At 33.1% G+C, this 21,409-nt stretch overlaps 1 protein-coding gene across 1 annotated transcript in view; it reads right to left on the reverse strand.

Moving 5' to 3' along the window:
- Positions 1–247: 247 nt before the first annotated feature.
- LOC143075792 (ankyrin repeat domain-containing protein 27-like) overlaps positions 248–21,409 on the reverse strand; it is a 35,377-nt gene continuing 14,215 nt past the window's right edge. Inside the window, exons 6-19 of the mRNA XM_076251356.1 lie at positions 20,795–20,851; positions 20,089–20,150; positions 17,930–17,969; positions 16,843–16,959; positions 15,751–15,827; positions 14,683–14,842; positions 8,998–9,069; positions 7,334–7,394; positions 6,336–6,376; positions 5,942–6,045; positions 4,626–4,719; positions 3,945–4,155; positions 3,025–3,103; positions 248–1,449 (exon numbers count right to left, since the gene is read on the reverse strand). Coding sequence (XP_076107471.1) covers positions 1,389–1,449; positions 3,025–3,103; positions 3,945–4,155; positions 4,626–4,719; positions 5,942–6,045; positions 6,336–6,376; positions 7,334–7,394; positions 8,998–9,069; positions 14,683–14,842; positions 15,751–15,827; positions 16,843–16,959; positions 17,930–17,969; positions 20,089–20,150; positions 20,795–20,851 — 1,236 coding nt within the window. The 3' untranslated portion in view covers positions 248–1,388. The remainder of the gene's footprint in view (positions 1,450–3,024; positions 3,104–3,944; positions 4,156–4,625; positions 4,720–5,941; positions 6,046–6,335; positions 6,377–7,333; positions 7,395–8,997; positions 9,070–14,682; positions 14,843–15,750; positions 15,828–16,842; positions 16,960–17,929; positions 17,970–20,088; positions 20,151–20,794; positions 20,852–21,409) is intronic.

Below are 21,409 nucleotides of genomic sequence, written 5' to 3' on the forward strand. Positions count from 1 at the left end.
ACTTAACATAGTTAATGATCTATTATTCATTAGAGAAAAGAGAAATTCACACGACAAAATACCTTTTTGATAACACTTTTAAGCAGTTGCTGAATCAACAAAATGGTACCAAGTCTCATATTTCATATATTTCAGCATGAACCATTATATACAGTACTCCTTTCCTTCTGCAAGTTTCCATAACAAAAAGGACTCTTGTAAAACCTGTTATTTGTGTATGAAAATGTATCAAGAGAAGAAAAAAACATTCACTTATTTCTCATTTATTCTAATATTTAATACTAAACTTAACAAATAAAGCAAATTATAAACAAATATTAATATATTACCAGTTACAATACAAAGTTCACATTAATTTAATCTAATAACATAAGTTTTACATAAATAATTTAAAAAAAATGCTAACACTGGCCAATATTTAAGACGGGCCTGTTGAGGATAAATAATTCAAGAGATCATTATAAACTGTAACTAATAAATAATGTCAGTATATAAAGATGGTACCAAACACCAAGACTAAAATTAATTTGGCTTGTTTTATTTTCATGAAGTTTAGACAAAATATACATGTTCATTTGGCACAATGTTTGACAAAAATATAAAAAAAATAAAACTTGAACCACATACTTTATCGGAAATATTTCATTGGGCGATAGATAGAAGTTTGACAAACACTACTTATGATAGCTTAATATTTCCAGAACAATAAATCTTGATTAAAACATTTAGATGTGTTTTACAGAGTTATCTCCCTGTAATGTTATGTACAACCATAAAGCAGTATAATTATAGGTCTTAGCAAGTGATAATTGAATATTGCTTGATATGAACCCCTGTTATATTTTAATTTCAATATTATAATGAAAAAGCCTCTTCATGATCAAAAACTATCTTGTGAATAAAACCTAACGGAGAATAATATACTGTGAAACATTGTTCTTGTCTTTTGTACCTAAACAATTTGGCATCATATATCCACAGGGAAATAAATAAAAAGGTCACAACCATTAGAGAAATCCCTTAAGATTTTTTGGTGAAGTCACAAAAGCTTAATCAAAGAAGAGAATGAAAATTTGACTTAGCTTCATAATTGAATATTGCAATTCACCAATGAAGAACTGAGATCAAATGAATCTAACCATGATTATAAAAATAAAATCAAATAAAAGCAGCAATTTAAATTATCTAAAAATTAAATAAATCAAACTTATTCACTTGCCAAAATGCATTACCGTGATAACAAGTTAATTATTTAGATATTCTGTGAAAATAAAATGTTTTAACAAAAGTTAATTTCAAAATAACAATACCTTGAATTCAATGTAAATCACTAAATATACCCCCATATTACAAAAATTTGTATAATAAAAAATCATTCATAAAAACTGTCATGACTGTTTTCCAAATGACATATCAAATGGGTCATCTTGTAATGAGCTCAGGAAATCTCTGAAAAAATAAAAGAAATAATTATTATATCAACATATCTTAAAAAATACTTAATGTGACAAGAGTATATTTTAACTTATCTTACCCCCTAAAGATTTATGAGAATATGATTGGTTCATGGACTACATGTGGTGACTATATATATTTGATATAGGGTGTCCTAAAAATATATGGTTAGTTACTAAAAAGGGTTAGCAACTATATGGGGTTAGTAAGGAGTTAATTCCCTTTCTAAACAAATATGACAACTGAAAGGTTTTAACAGATGAAGAAACTGATAATGAATGATTGAAATACCTTCATAAAACAAATTTAAAGCTAACACTTTGTTATGTTGTTGTCTTTTGTTTTTTGTATAGACAAATGGAAGTAGGTTCTTAATAGAAAGTACTGAAGACTTATTCACATTGATAGGCCTCTAGTTTAGAGACCACATGTGAAGATAGTCTGGAAGATAAATTTGTTACACGGTGTGCTAGTGACCTACTACAATATATACCCAATATGGAATTTACTGAACCCATATATCGTTTTAGGTCACTTACACACCATGTAGCTAATAATATTTCCTTTATTAGCATATTATATTTCATAACATGCCAGTTATCATTCTTAATTAATTTACTTTAAATATTTGATCTTTTTATATATAATCTATTATTTCTTCACACTTTTAATCTTATGAAAGTTGTAGTCAGTCATACTTCATTGGGCAAAGTTGTAATTGTATCTACCTGTGCAACACATTAGTAAACTAATTTTCACACCTCACTTATCTTTAAGGTCAGTTCTTATTGGTCATTCTGAACAAATCTCAGATATTGGAAAAGAAATAATAGTGGTCAATACACTTGAAAAATGGAGACATACATTTTTGATATATACTTCTTATTTAAACTTTACATAGTGATTACACCAATGTTGGGACATTATACTAAGTGAAAACTGAAGTTTCCATACTTGAGGATCACTGTATATAATGGAAATTGTATTCTTTATATCTGGTAAGTTACATTTTATTTTTTGTGGTGTATGAAAGGCGTATGCATGCTATACATTTCTGGCCGTTTATTGGTAAGTATGTCCATAGACCTTAGATATGATAGGAGTAAGATAGTTGATGTATTAATCTGAGAATACATGATTTGAATCTGTAGTTTGAATGAAGAAAGGATTTAAGAATGATTTTGAAAGTGACCATGACCTTTCAGTAATGAATCTATGATGTCATATTGACAATTGCAGTATTATTGTCATATATAGTTATTTTGTGAAATAGCTTGATTTTATAAATCATATCAGTATTACGGAGGGATTCATTATTTACCTGGATCCTAGTATTTATTATTGTGTATTATTTTCAGGAAACACCTACGAATGCTCACATTTTAATGGGTATTCATTTTTCTAGGGAAATTTTTAAAAAATGGTCGTCAATATTTAAACACCATGAATCAATCAAGCAATCAATCTTCTAACATATCATGATAGGCCACATAAAAAGTTCTTTTCCATAATAACAAGAAGTTCCCATACTTCATCCACAAGAATGAAATGCATTATACCCACACTTACCCCAACTGTTCTTTCTTTCTGCGAGGGTCCTGAGGAGGAACAATATCAGGTACAGTTTTCTTTAGCTGTTGGTAACTCTCTGAAGAGAAAATTACTTTTAGTGTTTTAATGTATCTCATAAATGTCAACAACAAATAATTGTTTTCTTTGAAAATAATGTGTAAAGTTGTGTTCTATGAAATATTGCTTTCTTTATGGTTGTGGTATGACTGGATTTTTTATTTTATTTTGCATCAACTTTAAGGTGGTACCAAACATTTTAACCCCGCCACAATATTTAAGTATGTGCCTGTCCCAAGTCAGGAGCCTGTAATTCAGTGGTTGTCGTATGTTTATGTGTTACATATTTGTTTTTCGTTCATTTTTTTATTTAAATAAGGCCGTTAGTTTTCTCGTTTGAATTGTTTTACATTGTCTTATCAGGGTCTTTTATAGCTGACTATGCCGTATGGGGCTTTGCTCATTGTCGAAGGCCATACGGTGACCTATAGTTGTTAATGTCTGTGTCATTTTGGTCTCTTGTGGACAGTTGTCTCATTGGCAATCATACCCCATTTTCTTTTTTATATCTTGACTTAAATTCAGCTCATTTAATTTTGATAAAATTTTGACAAAATATTTATAGTGACCCATTCGTACAAAAATATAAAAATAAAATATTTATTTTGACCCATTTGTACAAAAATATATATTTGACCCATTTGTACAAAATTATATAAAGAAAATATTTATTTTGATCCATTTGTACAAAAATATAAAAAGAAAATATTTAATTTGACCTATTTGTATAAAAATATAAAAAGAAAATATTTATTGTGACCCATTTGTACAAAAATATAAAAAGAAATATTTATTTTGACCCATTTGTATAAAAATATAAAAATCCATTAATTGAATAGACAGTTTTCTAGCTATTATACCTCCAAATATACTATTAGGTCCTTTCTGCTTTGTTTGTGCCCATTCTTCAGATGATTCCTCTAGAACTTTTGATATGGAATCTAGTTTATTATCAATGTTACTACTGGAGTTCTTCCTGAATCTCTCCTGAACCGTTTCAACTTTTACATTTCTAATGTCATCTTTTAAAGACGTATCCCTAGTTCGTTTCATTAAATCATCTATACTGATCTACAAGAGAAATAGTGAGGATGTAATAGATAGTAAGATACAAAAGTTTCAAATCAATGAATTTTAGGGGAAAGAAGTAAGTTTTCCCAGAAAACCATTTAAAAACAGAGAATGGCAATGTATCTATAGAAGTTAAATGTTCATAAGATTTCTTCAGTTTCAATCTAGCTATTATTATTATACTTCCAACCCAAATGCAACACTTTTTATAAACCTATCTTCAGTTTTACTTCATTTAGTGACAATATAATTTCCATGCTTACAAATATTTTGTATGATTTTGTATAATAGAAAAATTCAGACCAAGTTTGTACTAAATTCTTTTTAATTTACATTTATCTAAGTACACTGTTTTAAGTTCTTTTTTATTTGCGTAAAGCAGAGGAAAATATGTCCCAATAAAACATCCTGTTAAATACCAGATCTGAAAAATGCATCCTCTTTTAAAACTAAATAACTGAAATAATTACCTCTTTCTGTACTTTTGATTTAGTGTTCTGTAAATGATCAAAGTTTGCATGTTTCATATATTCTACAGCTGCCTTGACTGTAACCATACAGTAACTGTAAATTATAATTTATATACATAATTAATTAATTCAATTTCTTTTAAATTTGGACAGATAAAGGAAATTTCTTCTGAAAAAAAATATTTTTACATAAGTTTTATAATAAAAAATAACCATTTAGTCACAAAAAAACATATGCATCATTTTTTTCATATGACTTTAATACCAAATAAAACCCCATATTTTTCAATTGATTTGTTATGTGCAAGTTTTTCAAAAACTGTAGTTATGCAAAGCCAGGAAAAAAGATGATTTCAAATTATATTTATATTAAAGCAAAAAAAAAAATGACTTTCCACAGCTCTAAAATTGTATTGTCTACTACACACTGCTTAATCCATGTCATTTTTTCCAATCTTCAGTACAGAATAATTGTCTACTCAGTAAGGTAGAAAAAAATAAACAGAATCTGTCATAAATTACCTTTAACAATACCATAATCTCAACTAGAAGTAAAATTATTATAAATTGAATGAGGCCTTAGGAAAAAAAAAACAATTATAGTGAAGGAGGGGGAACTACACTTTTTTATACCCCACCATCCATAATGTTTTTTTTCCATTTGAAACAGAATTGTATTTGGTTTCACCCCCATTAAAAAGGGCCAATGGACCTTTTTGGGGACCTCAAAGTTTATGCCTATAATTTTGCAGGATTTCAAGATCGAGTCTTTAAGTTCGTCGAAAATCAGGATCTACCCTTTATATCAGAACTCTGGAATTAATGATTAATCTTTCCAGATCTCCAGATTATTTTTTCCTAAATTAAGGATTACACCTCTTACAGCCCCTCTATTGAGTTGGTACAAAACACTACAGGGAGATAACTCTGTAAAATCAGCTAAACATTCTATTGTTAAGGAAATAATAAGCTTTTCAATGATATTTAGATTTCCATCTGAGCATTATTCCCCTCTGAAGTGTGTAATGTCGCATGATGTAGTCCTGACATTTCAGAAGGGAATATGATAATCAGAGGGGAATCAAAATTAGTTTCTGTCAAACTGCTATTTATCCAATGAAATTTTTCCAATCAAATTTGTTTTTTAAAATTTTGATATTTTGTCCATGGGTCAAGGTAAATATTTTGTCAAAATTTCATGAAAATTAAACGAGCCAAATCTGTTTTAGTCTAGGTGGTTGGTATCACCTTAATCACAAAAAAATCCTAATGTGTAAAAACTAAAATTTATCTACTCTTTTCAAAGAAATGTTTACCTTAGGTTATCTCTATCATTAGTTGGGGTGGTCCAGTGGAAGAATTCCATATAAAACATATTACTGGCTAAATCTATACACTTGGCTTGAGCAATGACAGATACCTAAAATAAAGAATTCCATATAAAACATATAACTGACTAAATCTATACACTTGGCTTGAGCAATGACAGATACCTAAAATAAAGAATTCCATATAAAACATATTACTGGCTAAATCTATACACTTGGCTTGAGCAATGACAGATTCCTAAAATAAAGAATTCCATAAGAGGACATGTCGTTGGAACACCCCCCTTTTTTGTCCTGGGTTTGGAAACCCCCTTTTTAAAATGGCTGAATCTTGCCCTGTGTAACCTAATGTAATAAACAGTATGTGAAATTCTAAACTTACAAGTAATGGAATGAGATCATCTGAAGTTATAACTGGTAAATCTGCAATAAAAATAAAATACTGTTTTGACTCGATAAAATATTCCATTTGACAATGATTGCATACATACAGACGTTTACTGTAAATTCAGAAGTTATTGTGAGGCTTTTATTATTGCGAAAAATGTGATGGAGTTGTAAACCCAATAATTAAAAATCGCAGTTTGAAATATTTTATATAAATTAAACAGGATTTTTCTCAAAATCTCAAAAATTTAAATCTCATTTAAGTCTAAAATAACATAATCACAAAAGTAATTGCATGCAATAATTTCTCTAATTTACAGTAGTATATAACACATCATGTTATATACTGAATATCATTGATAATTTCATAGCATTTGTACTATTTGCATAAGATACATTTTTATCGGTATTTCGTATATTTTCCCTTTGATCTTACTGCCTAATATTTTCGAGTATCAACGCACTGGCTGTATCACTGAAAATATTAGGCAATACATAATTTGTGTGACGTCATAATTACCGATAAACAGAATAATAGTTTTTCCTAACGGGCTCGTCTTGATATTCCACATGATCTAGTCAGTATCAAAAACGAAACTAACTATTATTCTATATGTAGTTAAATATTATTATATGACATTTTCCATATCCGCTTTAGTATCAGGACAAGGCTCCCATATCAGACTGAGGGCTTCAGCACAAGCACCTGTTATAGGTAGAGTAATAGATACTAGGACAATATGAAAAATGCCATGCAATGAACAATTTTTCACATGTTTAGATAATGAAATTGAATAGAGAAATTACAATAAAATATTGAATAAAGACATTGAAGTTTCAGGTTAAATTAACCCGATGAAAGAACACTAGTTAACCCGGGTTGTTGTTAAAGTAATTTCATAGACACATAAACATGAAATTTTCTAGGATGTTCAATTTGGATAAACTAATATAAAGTGCTGCATCAGACTATGTGATAATTGTTCCCATTACCTGTAAGTCCAGGTGGTTGGTTTTCTATTATAAAATTCTGTATAGTGCCTGTTATATGATCCTGAAATAAATCAAAAGTACTCAACTATAACAAAAGTATTAAAAATGTTTAAATAAATCCTACTTCTACCTAAACATGATGAAGAATTATTTGGCCAGCTTATAATTCATTTTACACAATTGCATGGATAGTTTTGGGTCTTTGGTGAAATACATCTATAATTTACAATGAAACTTATTCTAACCCTATTAAGCCAAAACACTGGTTTTAATCAGAGCAAATTGCTTTGAGGGATACGATTGCCATTGTTTTCATTGACACATGTAGCTGGACAATATTATTTTCAAAACTAATTCAAGAGACAAGACAACTGCACATGTAAATGTAATTTACGTAATCTGAATAGTTACAAAACAGCCAATCTTGGATACAAGTGTATGAACAATGAACTTAGGCCTATTGTGTTTTATTTTTGTACTGTCAATTCCAAGTTTACTTTCCACAGCTGTCACGAGAGAAAGTATTTCACTTCGTATCTTTATAATCTCATCACCTATTTTCCTACGTTAATTCTAGGAGGAACCCCATTCCTAACTCTTTAAATATTTAATTTCCTTTGGGTCAGTGGTCCTGACTCCTTTCTGTACACACCTCTCGGTTTAAATTGCGATCGTTTTTAATATAATATGTTTATCGACAGAACAAGTTAATTTGTATCGTATATTTTGATCTCTCAGAATTGACGGAATTTACTTCCGGAAGGGAGACAACTCGAAACGATAACATGGAAGACTCCATTTCGCCTGAAGGGGTTGGCTACAAAAATCTACAATGTGGACTACATTTATTTTAATTTAAATGATGAATATGATTTAAAATTATGCAACAACAATAACCCTCAATAGCAGACAGACATAGAAAGGATCCCATGAGTTTTAAATTAATCAATTGAGTGGGGAATCCAGAGCAACCATTCAATCTAATACCCCTTGAAGTCAGGAAAACTATACGCATGCGCATAATTAATTACCTAAACAAACCCTGGAGCGAGAACGTGTATTCAATGTTAATTAAACAACCTAGATGGTTCTCTATTTATTATTGAAGTACAATATCAAATTATGAGTTTCATAACGGTGACATATAAGAAAAACTCCACTTCAGTTCTTATATGACAGAAATAGATTTATCGGAATACAAAGAACTCTCACATTTTTATCAAAACTGGGACATTCCCTCTGACATGTTTCTAAATTTATAAAAACACTAAATATAAATACTGCTCAAATCTGATTTTCGTGTTGTTAAAAACAGGCATATAAGTCAAGGGAAATATCAAACATGAAGATTATGAAAAGAACATTATAGGAAAGTTGTTTCAGTTCAATCCCTTTGTTTGTTTCTACCTTTTAAAGCAAGACAATCATACGAATCTGAGATGTTCCTTAGTGTTTAGAATAAAACGGTTGACGTGAGGGCATAGACCTGAGTCACTGGTATAAGTCTACAGATTGCTTGAAAGCAATCGTATCCCAAAAATTATACAACAAACATTTTTTCCTTATTTATTGTATTTAAACAACCAAAAACGAAACATAATTTTCTTGTTTCCCCAATTTGCCCGCTTATACATAAAAAATAAAATATTATACTTAATACATACCACAGTGGCCTTTAAACAACTTAATTTTTCATGTGGAGTTTTCAGTCCTCCAAGATTAGCCATTTCAACAACCTGAAATATAGATAGATTTAATTTTTCACAAGATGGTTTTATTTGGTTAAATTTTATTTTTTGTTTTTTATTAGTTCTTGTTGACCTTACCGTGACTACATGTTTGGCTGAACCCTTCTATCTATAGGTATTTAGTATTATGCTGACTTCAAAGAAACTATTCCAGTGACTCTCTTGCTGCTAGTAGTTTTTTAAGCATGCATTTTTATACCATATAACACAACAGCTCAACATCTGTAACGTTATATGCCCAATAATGACGTCATTAAAAATATGACATCACACCCTAATGACAGTTACATTAAGAAGCTATTGAAGAAAAATCTTACACTATCTAATCCTTGGTCTTTTAATCGAAAAAGATTAAGCAATGATGAGAAGCTTGCATAAATTAAATCATGGACATAGTCACATTTCTTATTCTCTAGCATAGCTAATTTTCAATCAGATAATTGCTACAACATGAAGACCTCATAGCTTATCATACTTAATCATTTCATAACTTGGTTTTTCTTTAAAGATTAATAGTCTGTTGAAAGTGACAAAGTCAGTTTACTTTCATTCAGATCTTATTTTTTTATTTTAACATCTTTTCTCCAATTTACACGAGATCATTTTAAAATCAACAAGTCCTGGTAAATATGCCATGTAAAAATATAAAATGTTTTCTTTTAGCTTAATATGTTTGTGCTGCACATGATAAAATTACTCAGGGTTTATACTGCAGATGAACGTGCTGTTACATAAAAAAAAAATGGAAACTTTACAGGATATTACAGTGAAGGAAATAAAAGTGGAAGCTATTATAATGAAGTGGATGACTGTGGAGTGTATTACAGAGATTGGTAAGTCGAGGGTATTACAGAAAACGGTAAGTGGAGGGTATTACAAAGAAAGGTAAATGGAGGGTATTACACTGGAGGGTAAGTGGAAGGTATTACAGTGGAGGGTAAGTAGAGGAAATTACAGTGGATGGTGAGGGGAGGGTACTACAGAGGAGGGTAAGTGGAGGGTATTTCAGTGGAGGGTATTACAGTGGATGGTAAGTAGAGGGTATTACAGTGGAAGGTAAGTGGAGGGTATTAAAGAGGAGGGTAAGTGGAGGGTATTAAAAAGGAGGGTAAGTGGAGGGTATTACAGAGAACGGTAAGTGGAGGGTATTTCAGAGCGGTAAGTTGAGGGTATTACAGTGGATGGTAAGTGGAGGTATTACAGAGGAGGGTAAGTGGGGGTATTACAGAAAAAGGTAAGTGGAAGGTATTACAGCAGAGGGTAAGTGGAGGGTAGGTGGAGGGTAAGTAGAGGGTATTACAGTGGAGAGTAAGTGGAGGGTACTACAGAGGAGGGTAAGTGGAGGGTATTACAGAGAACAGTAAATGGAGGGTATTTCAGAGAAAAGTAAGTAAAGGGTATTACAGTGGATGGTAAGTGGAAGTATTACAGAGGATGGTAAGTGGAGGGTAAGTGGAGGTATTACAGAGAACAGTAAGTGGAGGGTGAGTTGATGGTATTACTGTGGTCGGTATTACAATGGAGGGTAAGGGGAGGGTATTACAGAGGAGGGTAAGTGGTGGGTACTACAGAGGAGGGTAAGTGGAGGGTATTACAGAGAACAGTAAATGGAGGGTATTTCAGAGAAAAGTAAGTAAAGGGTATTACAGTGGATGGTAAGTGGAAGTATTACAGAGGATGGTAAGTGGAGGGTAAGTGGAGGTATTACAGAGAACAGTAAGTGGAGGGTGAGTTGATGGTATTACTGTGGTCGGTATTACAATGGAGGGTAAGGGGAGGGTATTACAGAGGAGGGTAAGTGGTGGGTAAGTGGAGGAAAGTGGAGCTATTACAGAGAGCGGTAAGTGGAAGATAAGTGGAGGGTAAGTGGATGGTATTACAGTGGTGGGTAAATAGAGGGTAAGTTGAGGATATTACAATGGAGGGTAAGTGGAGGGTATTACAGTGGGGGGGGGTGGGGGGGGTGGGGGGGGGGGGGGGTAAGTGGAGGGAATTACAATGGAGGGTAAGGGGAGAGTATTACAGATGAGGGTATGTGGAGGGTATTACAAAGGAGGGTAAGTGGACTGTATTACAGTGGAAAGTATTACAATGGAGGGTAAGGGGAGGGTATTACAGAGGAGGGTAAGTGGAGGGCAATACAGAGGAGGGTAAGTAGAGGGTATTACAGAGGAGGTTAAGTGGAGGGTATTACAATGGATGGTAAGAGGAGGGTAAGTGGACGGTATTACAGTGGAGGGTAAGTGGAGGGTAGTGGAGCTATTACAGAGAGCGGTAAGTGGAAGATAAGTGGAGGGTAAGTGGATGGTATTACAGTGGTGGGTAAATAGAGGGTAAGTTGAGGATATTACAATGGAGGGTAAGTGGAGGGTATTACAGTGGGGGGGGGTGGGGGGGGGTGGGGGGGGGGTAAGTGGAGGGAATTACAATGGAGGGGAAGGGGAGAGTATTACAGATGAGGGTATGTGGAGGGTATTACAAAGGAGGGTAAGTGGACTGTATTACAGTGGAAAGTATTACAATGGAGGGTAAGGGGAGGGTATTACAGAGGAGGGTAAGTGGAGGGCAATACAGAGGAGGGTAAGTAGAGGGTATTACAGAGGAGGTTAAGTGGAGGGTATTACAATGGATGGTAAGAGGAGGGTAAGTGGACGGTATTACAGTGGAGGGTAAGTGGAGGGTATTACAGAGAACAGTAAGTGAAGGGTATTTTAGAGAATGATAAGTTGAGGGTATTACAGTGGATGGTAAGTGGAGGTATAACAGAGGAGGGTAAGTTGAGGTATTGCTGGGAACGGTAAGTGAAGGGTAAAAGGAGGGTATTACATAAGACGGTAGGTGGATGGTATTACAATGGAGGGTAAAGGGAGGATATTACAGTAGAGGGTAAATAGAGGGTAAGTAGTGGGTATTACAATGGATGGTAAGAGGAGGGTAAGTGGACGACATTACAGTGGAGGGTAAGTGGAGGGTATTACAGAGAACAGTAAGTGGAGGGTATTTCACAGAATGAGAAGTTGAGGGTATTACAGTGGATGGTAAGTGGAGGTATTACAGAGGAGGGTAAGTGCAGGTATTGCAGAGAACAGTAAGTGGAGGGTATTACAGAGAATGATAAGTTGAGGGTATTACAGTTGATGGTAAGTGGAGGTATTACAGAGGAGGGTAAGTGCAGGTATTGCAGAGAAAGTAAGTGGAGGGTAAGTGGATGGTATTACAGTGGATGGTAAGTAGAGGGTATTACAATGGAGGGTAAAGGGAGGATATTACAGTAGAGGGTAAGTAGAGGGTATGAAGGTAAGTCGAGGGTATTACAATGGATGGTAAGTGGAGGTATTACAGAGGAGGGTAAGTGGAGGAATATTACAGTGGAGGGCAAGTGGAGGGTATTACAGAGAACAGTAAGTGGAGGGTATTTCACAAAATGGTAAGTTGAGGATATTACAGTGGATGGTAAGTGGAGGTATAACAGAGGAGGGTAAGTGGAGGTATTACAGAGAATGCTAAGTGGAGGGTAATTGGATGGTATTACAATGGAGGGTAAGGGGAGGGTATTACAGTGGAGGGTAAATAGAGGGTAAGTTGAGGATACTACAGTGTAGGGTAAGTAGAGGATATTACAGAGGAGGGTAAGTGGAGGTATTACAGTGGAGAGTAAGTAGAGGGTATTACAGTGAAGGGTAAGTGGAGGGTATTACAGAGAAAGTTAAGTGGAGGGTATTACAGAGAAAGTTAAGTGGAGGGTATTACAGTGAAGGGTATAACAGTGAAGGGTAAATGGACAGTATTACAGTGAAGGGTGAGTATAGGGTTTTTACAGTGGATGGTAAGAAGGGAGTATTAAAGTGAAGAGTATTACAGAGAAAGTTAAGTGGAGGGTATTACAGTGAAGGGTATTACAGAGAAAGTTAAGTGGAGGGTATTACAGTGAAGGGTATAACAGTGAAGGGTAAGAATAGGGTTTTACAGTGGATGGTAAGAAGGGGGTATTAAAGTGAAGAGTATTACAGAGAAAGGTAAGTGGAGGGTATAACAGTGAAGAGTAAGTGAAGGGTATTACAGTGGAGGCTGTTAGAGTATTACAGTAGAGGGTATAACAGTGAAGGGTAAGTGGAGGGTATTACAGTGAAGAGTAAGTGGAGGGTATTACAGTGAAGGGTATAACAGTAGAGGGTATAACAGTAAAGGGTAAGTGGAGGGTATTACAGTAGAGGTTGTACGAGTATTACAGTAGAGGGTATTACAGTGAAGGGAGTGTTGAGGGTATAACAGTGAAGGGTAAGTGGAGGGTATAATAGTGGAGCGCATTACTGTGAAGGGTATTTTGTCAGAAGCTTTTACAGTGGAATGTATTAGAGTGAAGGGTACTACAGTAAAGATTATTACAGTGGAAGATAGTACAGTGAAGGGTATTACAGTGTATGATAATACAGAGAAAGGTATTTCAGTGAAGGGTTTTACAGTAGAGGGTATTACAAAGAAGGGTATTGTAGAGGAAACTATAACAGTGGGGGTTATTAATATGAAGGATATTACAGTGGAGGAGGGTATTACTATGAAAGATATTACATTGGAGGGTATTACTATGAAGGATATTACAGTGGAGGGTATCATAGTTGAGGATACGGAGGTGGAAGGTATGACAAAGAAGGGTATTTCTATGGAGGTAATTACAGTGAAGAATATAAGTGAGGGATATCAAAGTTGAGGATATTACAGTGAAGGGAAAAAATATTACAGTAGATGTTATCACAGTGGAGGGTTTTACAGTGGAGACCATTACATTACAGTTGAATGTATTACAGTGAAGTATATTACAGCAGAGACTATTTCAGCAGATGGTTTTTCTTGCACTATTAAAGGATATTACAGTGGAGATAAATACCTGTTATATTGACTTATCAGAGGACAGGAGAATTCTGGTGATACACCAAGCTGTTATATTGACTTACCGCTAAAGGTAAAGGACAGGAGAATTCTGGTGATACACCAAGCTGTTCTATTGACTTACCGCTAAAGGTGGAGGACAGGAGAATTCTGATGGTACACCAAGCTGTTATATTGACTTACCGCTAAAGGCAGAGGACAGGAGAATTCTGGTGATACACCAAGCTGTTATATTGACTTACAGCTAAAGGTAGAGGACAGGAGAATTCTGGTGATACACCAAGCTGTTCTATTGACTTACCGCTAAAGGTAGAGGACAGGAGAATTCTGGTGATACACCAAGCTGTTTTATTGACTTACCTCTAAAGGTGGAGGACAGGAGAATTCTGATGGTACATCAAGCTGTTATATTGACTTACCGCTAAAAGCAGAGGACAGGAGAATTCTGGTGATACACCAAGCTGTTATATTGACTTACCGCTAAAGGTAGAGGACAGGAGAATTCTGGTGATACACCAAGCTGTTTTATTGACTTACCGCTAAAGGTAGAGGACAGGAGAATTCTGGTGGTACACCAAGCTGTTATATTGACTTACCGCTAAAGGTAGAGGACAGGAGAATTCTGGTGATACACCAAGCTGTTCTAATGACTTACCGCTAAAGGCAGAGGACAGGAGAATTCTGGTGATACACCAAGCTGTTATATTGACTTACTGCTAAAGGTAGAGGACAGGAGAATTCTGGAGGCACACCAAGCTGTTCAACTTTCACGTCTTGTAATTGTTTACATTTCTTTAATAATTTCTCGTCATCTGTAGCAAATTTCTTGTGAAGCACTTTGAAAATAGTCTGGTGAACATTTCCCATTATATAACTGGGAAAATAAATAGAAATCCATCATAAACATATATTAGAGACACCTGAACATAACTTTACAAACATAAAACACATTTGAAATATTGTTATTTTTCATTTATGATTATCTTCTGGTAAATGGGAATTAATGCAATTTTGATCAAATTCAATTGCCTAATACAAATACATATACAATATATTATGTATGTTGTCGGAAAATATAAAATTTATTTGTATGAGCTTTAAAACAGGACGAAAAGCAAGGCTCTGAGACTCGTAGTGGGTACAAATAAATTCCATATATTCCGACAATGTACATATATTGTTTTTATCTTGAAATTACTCCACATACTTGAAACTTAAGTTGTTAAAATTCATTGTCTCTAATTTCTCAAAGAAATCAACATAGTCATGGACTGCGAAGAGGACCCCAAAATGAACTGGTTAGGAAACAGAAATATTGATGTTTCCACTTGCTCAACATTGAAGTGGGGTAACAGGAGGCTTTACTTGTACAAGTACAAATAAAGCAAAAATTTATTTGACTACCTGCTATTTGTATGAAAGATGGCTAATTGCAGGATAAATTCTTTTCAATTATCAATTTTTAAAAATAGAGCTTGGAATATTGTATTTTACTTAAAATTAAGAATGAAAATGAGGAATGTGTCAAAGAGACAAGAGCAGAAAACAGCTGAATGCTGCCAATGGGTCTTCAACACAGTGAGAAAATCCCACACCCAGAGGCAGGCTTCAGCTGGCCTATGTGTACTAGTTCAATGAAACTCTCAACACTGAAACATATAAATTGTCTACTATTGAGGACTGTATTTTGACATACATATGTCTTTTAATTATTGTGTCATTGGGTTGCTGTCTCTGGAATGAATGCACACATTTTATTTTAATCATATTTTATATGTTTACCTTTCTATACAGGAACTAAGGTCGTCTCTAAATGACATGTCTTGCCAAAGTTTGTGTTTGCTACATTTGAAACATTTCTGAAATAAATAATATTAGGATCTATTCAAATATACTGTGGTATAACAGTACAACAAAAGAACAAACTATGCAAAAAGTTATATTTTGGACACTTTTGGCCCCTTATTCCTAAACTGTTGGGACCAAAACTCCCAAAATCAATCCCAACCTTCTTTTTGTGGTCATAATCCTTGTGTTTAAATTTCATAGATTTCTATTCCCTTATACTAAAGTTCTTGTGGGAAAACCAAGAAAAATGCTTATCTGGGCCCTTGTTTGGCTTCTAATTCCTGAACTGTTAAGACCAAATCTCCCAAAATCAATCCCTACTTTCTTTCTGTGGTCATAAAACCATGTGTCTAAATTTCATAGATTTCTTTTTACTTATACTAAAGTTATCGTGCAAAAACCAAATGTCTTGGGACAACGACGTAATACCAATGTGTGATCGCAAAAATTTTTTTTTGCAGTCTTATAAAAAACTTGGTTGGGGAATAAATTGTGTTTTTCTTGATCCAATAGTGATTTATTGCAACAAATATTCATGAAATGATGAACCTCTTTATAATTATCTGTTTAGGTCCCCATTTTAAAACTTTTTCATATCTTATTTCTTGTTTTGCTGACTATTGTCTCTCATAAACCATGTAACCTATGAAATCTATTAAACCTATTTTTGAGACAATTCTTGTTGCTTGTTTTGCAGTTCACATAAATATGCCAGAAAATTGTCCCTCATGTTAAATTTACTTTTAAGGAAATTTAATATAAGGGACAAATATAATGCAAAAATAAAACTCTATTATAATAGATTTAGAAATTAAAATTGGAGATCATCAAAGCTCCAAATTAAAGATGACATTTATATTCTCATAGCATTATTGCCAACAAATGGTCTGCCAAAACTAGCTTTGATCTATGTCATTTGGTCTCATTGTGGCAATCATACCACATCTTCTTTTTTATATTTATAAAAAAAAATACAGGAAATAAAAATAATGCAAATTTAATACATTCATTTATGCAAATGCTAACCTCAGTAGCATTAGTAGCTATCGATTGAAGTTTTTCCAAAGCATCGTCTAAATAATCTTCTAAAACCATGTAACTTGTATTGAATTGATTGACACTATCTTCCAAATGTCGTAAAACCTGTAATATAAAGTATAGTATATAGACAATGAATGCATTCTGGTGACAATATTTACATGGATAAAATAGGAAATGCTTGTGTGCATATTTCAAATATTAAATGGTCACAAAAAATTGTCAATTTCTGTGTTTCCATCATAACTAAAGCACAATGCAAAATCTTTTATTTGTATATTAAAATTTTTTTTTATAAAATTTGTATCATTGAATTACTTACTAGAAGATATATATGGGTTTTTTTCACAGCAAAACATTAAAAACAAGAATAAGTTTATAGTACACGGATGCCCCACATGCACTGGCACTTTCATTTTCTATGTTCAGTAGAACATGAAATTGAAGACAGAACTCTAATTTGGTATTTAAAATAAGAAAGATAATATCATTAGGAACATGCATACTGATTTACAAGTTGATTGGACTTCAACTTCATCAAAAACTACCTTGACCAAAAACTTTAACCTGAAGTTGGACAGACGGAAAAACATAATGCCCTTAATTTACTTTTGACCACAAACAAACAAACAAACAAACAAACAAACATAAATATAATATGACCAAATGTCTCTTATTTGGTCCCTTTATTGGACAGCACACCTCATAGTATACTAATAATTTATTAAAGTCAACAAAGAGTTACTTCGACATTCTGATAGAATTACTACTAGCATGACTAACATATACTGTAACTAATTGATAACTTTAAATTCAGAAAATTATTGTGTGCATTTATAATTGTGATTTTGAACATAAATGTGAGATTTATTAATGCGATTTCAAAAAATCGGCATAGAGATGTATGCTTACAATTTTGGAATGTGATTGTATATTGAGATACTCATTCAGTCACATTATTACAAAATATATCACATTATTTACATAAATAAAATCCTAGTAATAATTTCTTAATTTACAGTAAATACATACTTCATTACTTAAACATTTTATAGTAACTAATAGAAAAACTCACCATTTTATATTCACCAAACGATTGCAAGAACTCTTTACATCTGAAATATGGAACATATGCAATTGCTTCACTACTACATTTTCATGAAAAATGGAACAGATAATTTGTTTACAAACAATTAAAAAATAAGCTGTGGAAAGAAAATTCATCTTTATTTATAAACTTAATAAAATTGAGAATGGAAATGGGGAATATGTCAAAGCAGTAACAACCCGACCATAGAGCAGACAACAGCTGAAGGCCACCAATGGGTCTTCAATGAAGAGAGAAACTCCCGCACCTGGAGGCGTCCTTCAGCTGGCCCCTAAACAAATATGTATACTAGTTCAGTGATAATGAATGTCATACTAAACTCTGAATTATACACAAGAAACTAAAATTAATTTTTATACAAGACTAAGAAAGGCCTGACTTGGGACAGGCACAAAATTGTGGCGGGGTTAAAAGTGTTTTTTTGAGATCTCAACCCTCCCCTATACCTCTAGCCAATGTAGAAAAAACAAACGCACAACAATACACACAGTAAAACTCAGTTTAAGAGATGTCTGACTCTGATGTCAGAAGATGAATCAAAAGAAAATAAACAAGTATGTTTTCCAGCTGTCAACAGTCTTAGTGTACATAGTGTAAATGGCAAAGAATATCAGTCTTAGTGTACATGAAGAATATCAGTCTTAGTGTACATAGTGTAAATGGCAAAGAGTATCAGTATTAGTGTACATAGTGTAAATGGCAAAGAATATCAGTCTTAGTGTACATAGTGTAAATGGCGAAGAATATCAGTCTTAGTGTACATAGTGTAAATGGCGAAGAATATCAGTCTTAGTGTACATAGTGTAAATGGCAAAGAATATCAGTCTTAGTGTACATGAAGAATATCAGTCTTAGTGTACATAGTGTAAATGGCAAAGAGTATCAGTATTAGTGTACATAGTGTAAATGGCAAAGAATATCAGTCTTAGTGTACATAGTGTAAATGGCGAAGAATATCAGTCTTAGTGTACATAGTGTAAATGGCAAAGAATATCAGTCTTAGTGTACATAGTGTAAATGGCAAAGAATATCAGTCTTAGTGTACATGAAGAATATCAGTCTTAGTGTACATAGTGTAAATGGCAAAGAGTATCAGTATTAGTGTACATAGTGTAAATGGCAAAGAATATCAGTCTTAGTGTACATAGTGTAAATGGCAAAGAATATCAGTCTTAGTGTACATAGTGTAAATGGCAAAGAATATCAGTCTTAGTGTACATAGTGTAAATGGCAAAGAGTATCAGTCTTAGTGTACATAGTGTAAATGGCAAAGAATATCAGTCTTAGTGTACATAGTGTAAATGGCGAAGAATATCAGTCTTAGTGTACATAGTGTAAATGGCGAAGAATATCAGTCTTAGTGTACATAGTGTAAATGGCGAAGAGTATCAGTCTTAGTGAATATCAGTCTTAGTGTACATAGTGTAAATGGCGAAGAGTATCAGTCTTAGTGTACATAGTGTAAATGGCAAAGAATATCAGTCTTAGTGTACATAGTGTAAATGGCAAAGAATATCAGTCTTAGTGTACATGAAGAATATCAGTCTTAGTGTACATAGTGTAAATGGCGAAGAATATCAGTCTTAGTGTACATAGTGTAAATGGCGAAGAGTATCAGTCTTAGTGTACATAGTGTAAATGGCGAAGAGTATCAGTCTTAGTGTACATAGTGTAAATGGCAAAGAATATCAGTCTTAGTGTACATAGTGTAAATGGCAAAGAAGAGTATCAGTCTTAGTGTACATAGTGTAAATGGCAAAGAATATCAGTCTTAGTGTACATAGTGTAAATGGCAAAGAATATCAGTCTTAGTGTACATAGTGTAAATGGCGAAGAGTATCAGTCTTAATGTACATAGTGTAAATGGCAAAGAATATCAGTCTTAGTGTACATAGTGTAAATGGCAAAGAATATCAGTCTTAGTGTACATAGTGTAAATGGCAAAGAATATCAGTCTTAGTGTACATAGTGTAAATGGCAAAGAATATTGAAAATTTGCTTAGTAAAGTACCTATTACAGAACTTTAACCATTTTTCCTAATTTTCATCCTAGTTTGATCTATCATTTTAGTGAAAACAATTCGATGTCAAATAATTTGTTCGTGTTAATAAAAAAGCACACTCACTCTGCAAAAGTTATCTTCTGTGGGGATATTTCAATACTATTTCGTTTCTGGTTATTGGATGTCTAGAAAAAGTACCAAGATTTCATTACAAAATGTTTTGTTTGCTACAAAACACTCATATATACTTTAAAAAAAGATACTTGGAGACATCTAACTGCAACAAATATGTGGCATTAGTCATCAAAAGAAATTTCAAAACATAAATTCAATGACTGCTATCATGCAAGCTATTGTCATATTTTCATGCGCATTCATGAATTACTTTGTTGTTCGGTCTCTCGTTGAATATTTTTCTCTATTTGAATTCTTCGATTAGTTATTCCTTTTTATTACATTGGCAAATGACTTTTTTAAAGAAATTAATGTAAAATATGTAAGGAATTATATCTTTTTTCTACGCATTCACAATTTGTTTTGATCCACCATTATGGACGTGTTGACAATGCCTATTGTTGTATGACGACAGAGAGTGAAATAACCACGTTTATTTCACGTGTGAAATTAACTGTTTTTATTTAACTGGGGAATCAATGTAATTAATTGTAACCAATGTAATACAAAAAAAATACACAATGGTAAATAGATTTTCTCTGTACTAGTAATGTCAATTGGAATTTAACAGCTATTAAAGATTTAACAATACCTTAAGTTCAAATCCTTAATAATATTTATACCGGTATGCATAACTAATCAATACTATACATACCCTGTACATTGAATCAAATGGTTTATCTATAACTAGAATTCTGAATGGTTTGTAATCCTAAAAAAAACATTCAATAAATAGTAAATAGATTTTTTTCTCCTGGATTTGTTTACATTCATAGTTTAGGTCAGCAATAAAACACACAAGAAAAAAGTGTCCCAGGACATGAATTCCGCCTGCTCAACCTATACAATTTTCCAAGCTAAAAAGGTGCATAACTTTAAAAAGGAAAATTACTTACTACCAAAATTTGAACTCTGAACTCTGTCTGCCTTTTGTGGTTGAAAGCATTGTATATGAGGTGCATAACATTTGAGAGAGGCAAAGTTAATCTGAAGTCTGGAAATTGAAACAAAAAAGGTATTTTCCAATTTATTAAAGGGCATAACTCTAGAAAGGGAAGTGACTTGCTGCCCAAAATTATAACTCTGTCTGCAAGGTTTGATTTTTAGTATTGTGTTTACCTTTCTGCATTGACTAGAGGTATAGGGGGAGGGTTGAGATCTCACAAACATGTTTAACCCCGCCACATTTTTGCATCTGTCCCAAGTCAGGAGCCTCTGGCCTTTGTTAGTCTTGTATTATTTTAACTTTTAGTTTCTTGTGTACAATTTG

This window comes from Mytilus galloprovincialis, chromosome 5, assembly GCF_965363235.1.
Source record: "Mytilus galloprovincialis chromosome 5, xbMytGall1.hap1.1, whole genome shotgun sequence".
Classification (NCBI taxonomy): Eukaryota; Metazoa; Mollusca; class Bivalvia; order Mytilida; family Mytilidae; genus Mytilus; species Mytilus galloprovincialis.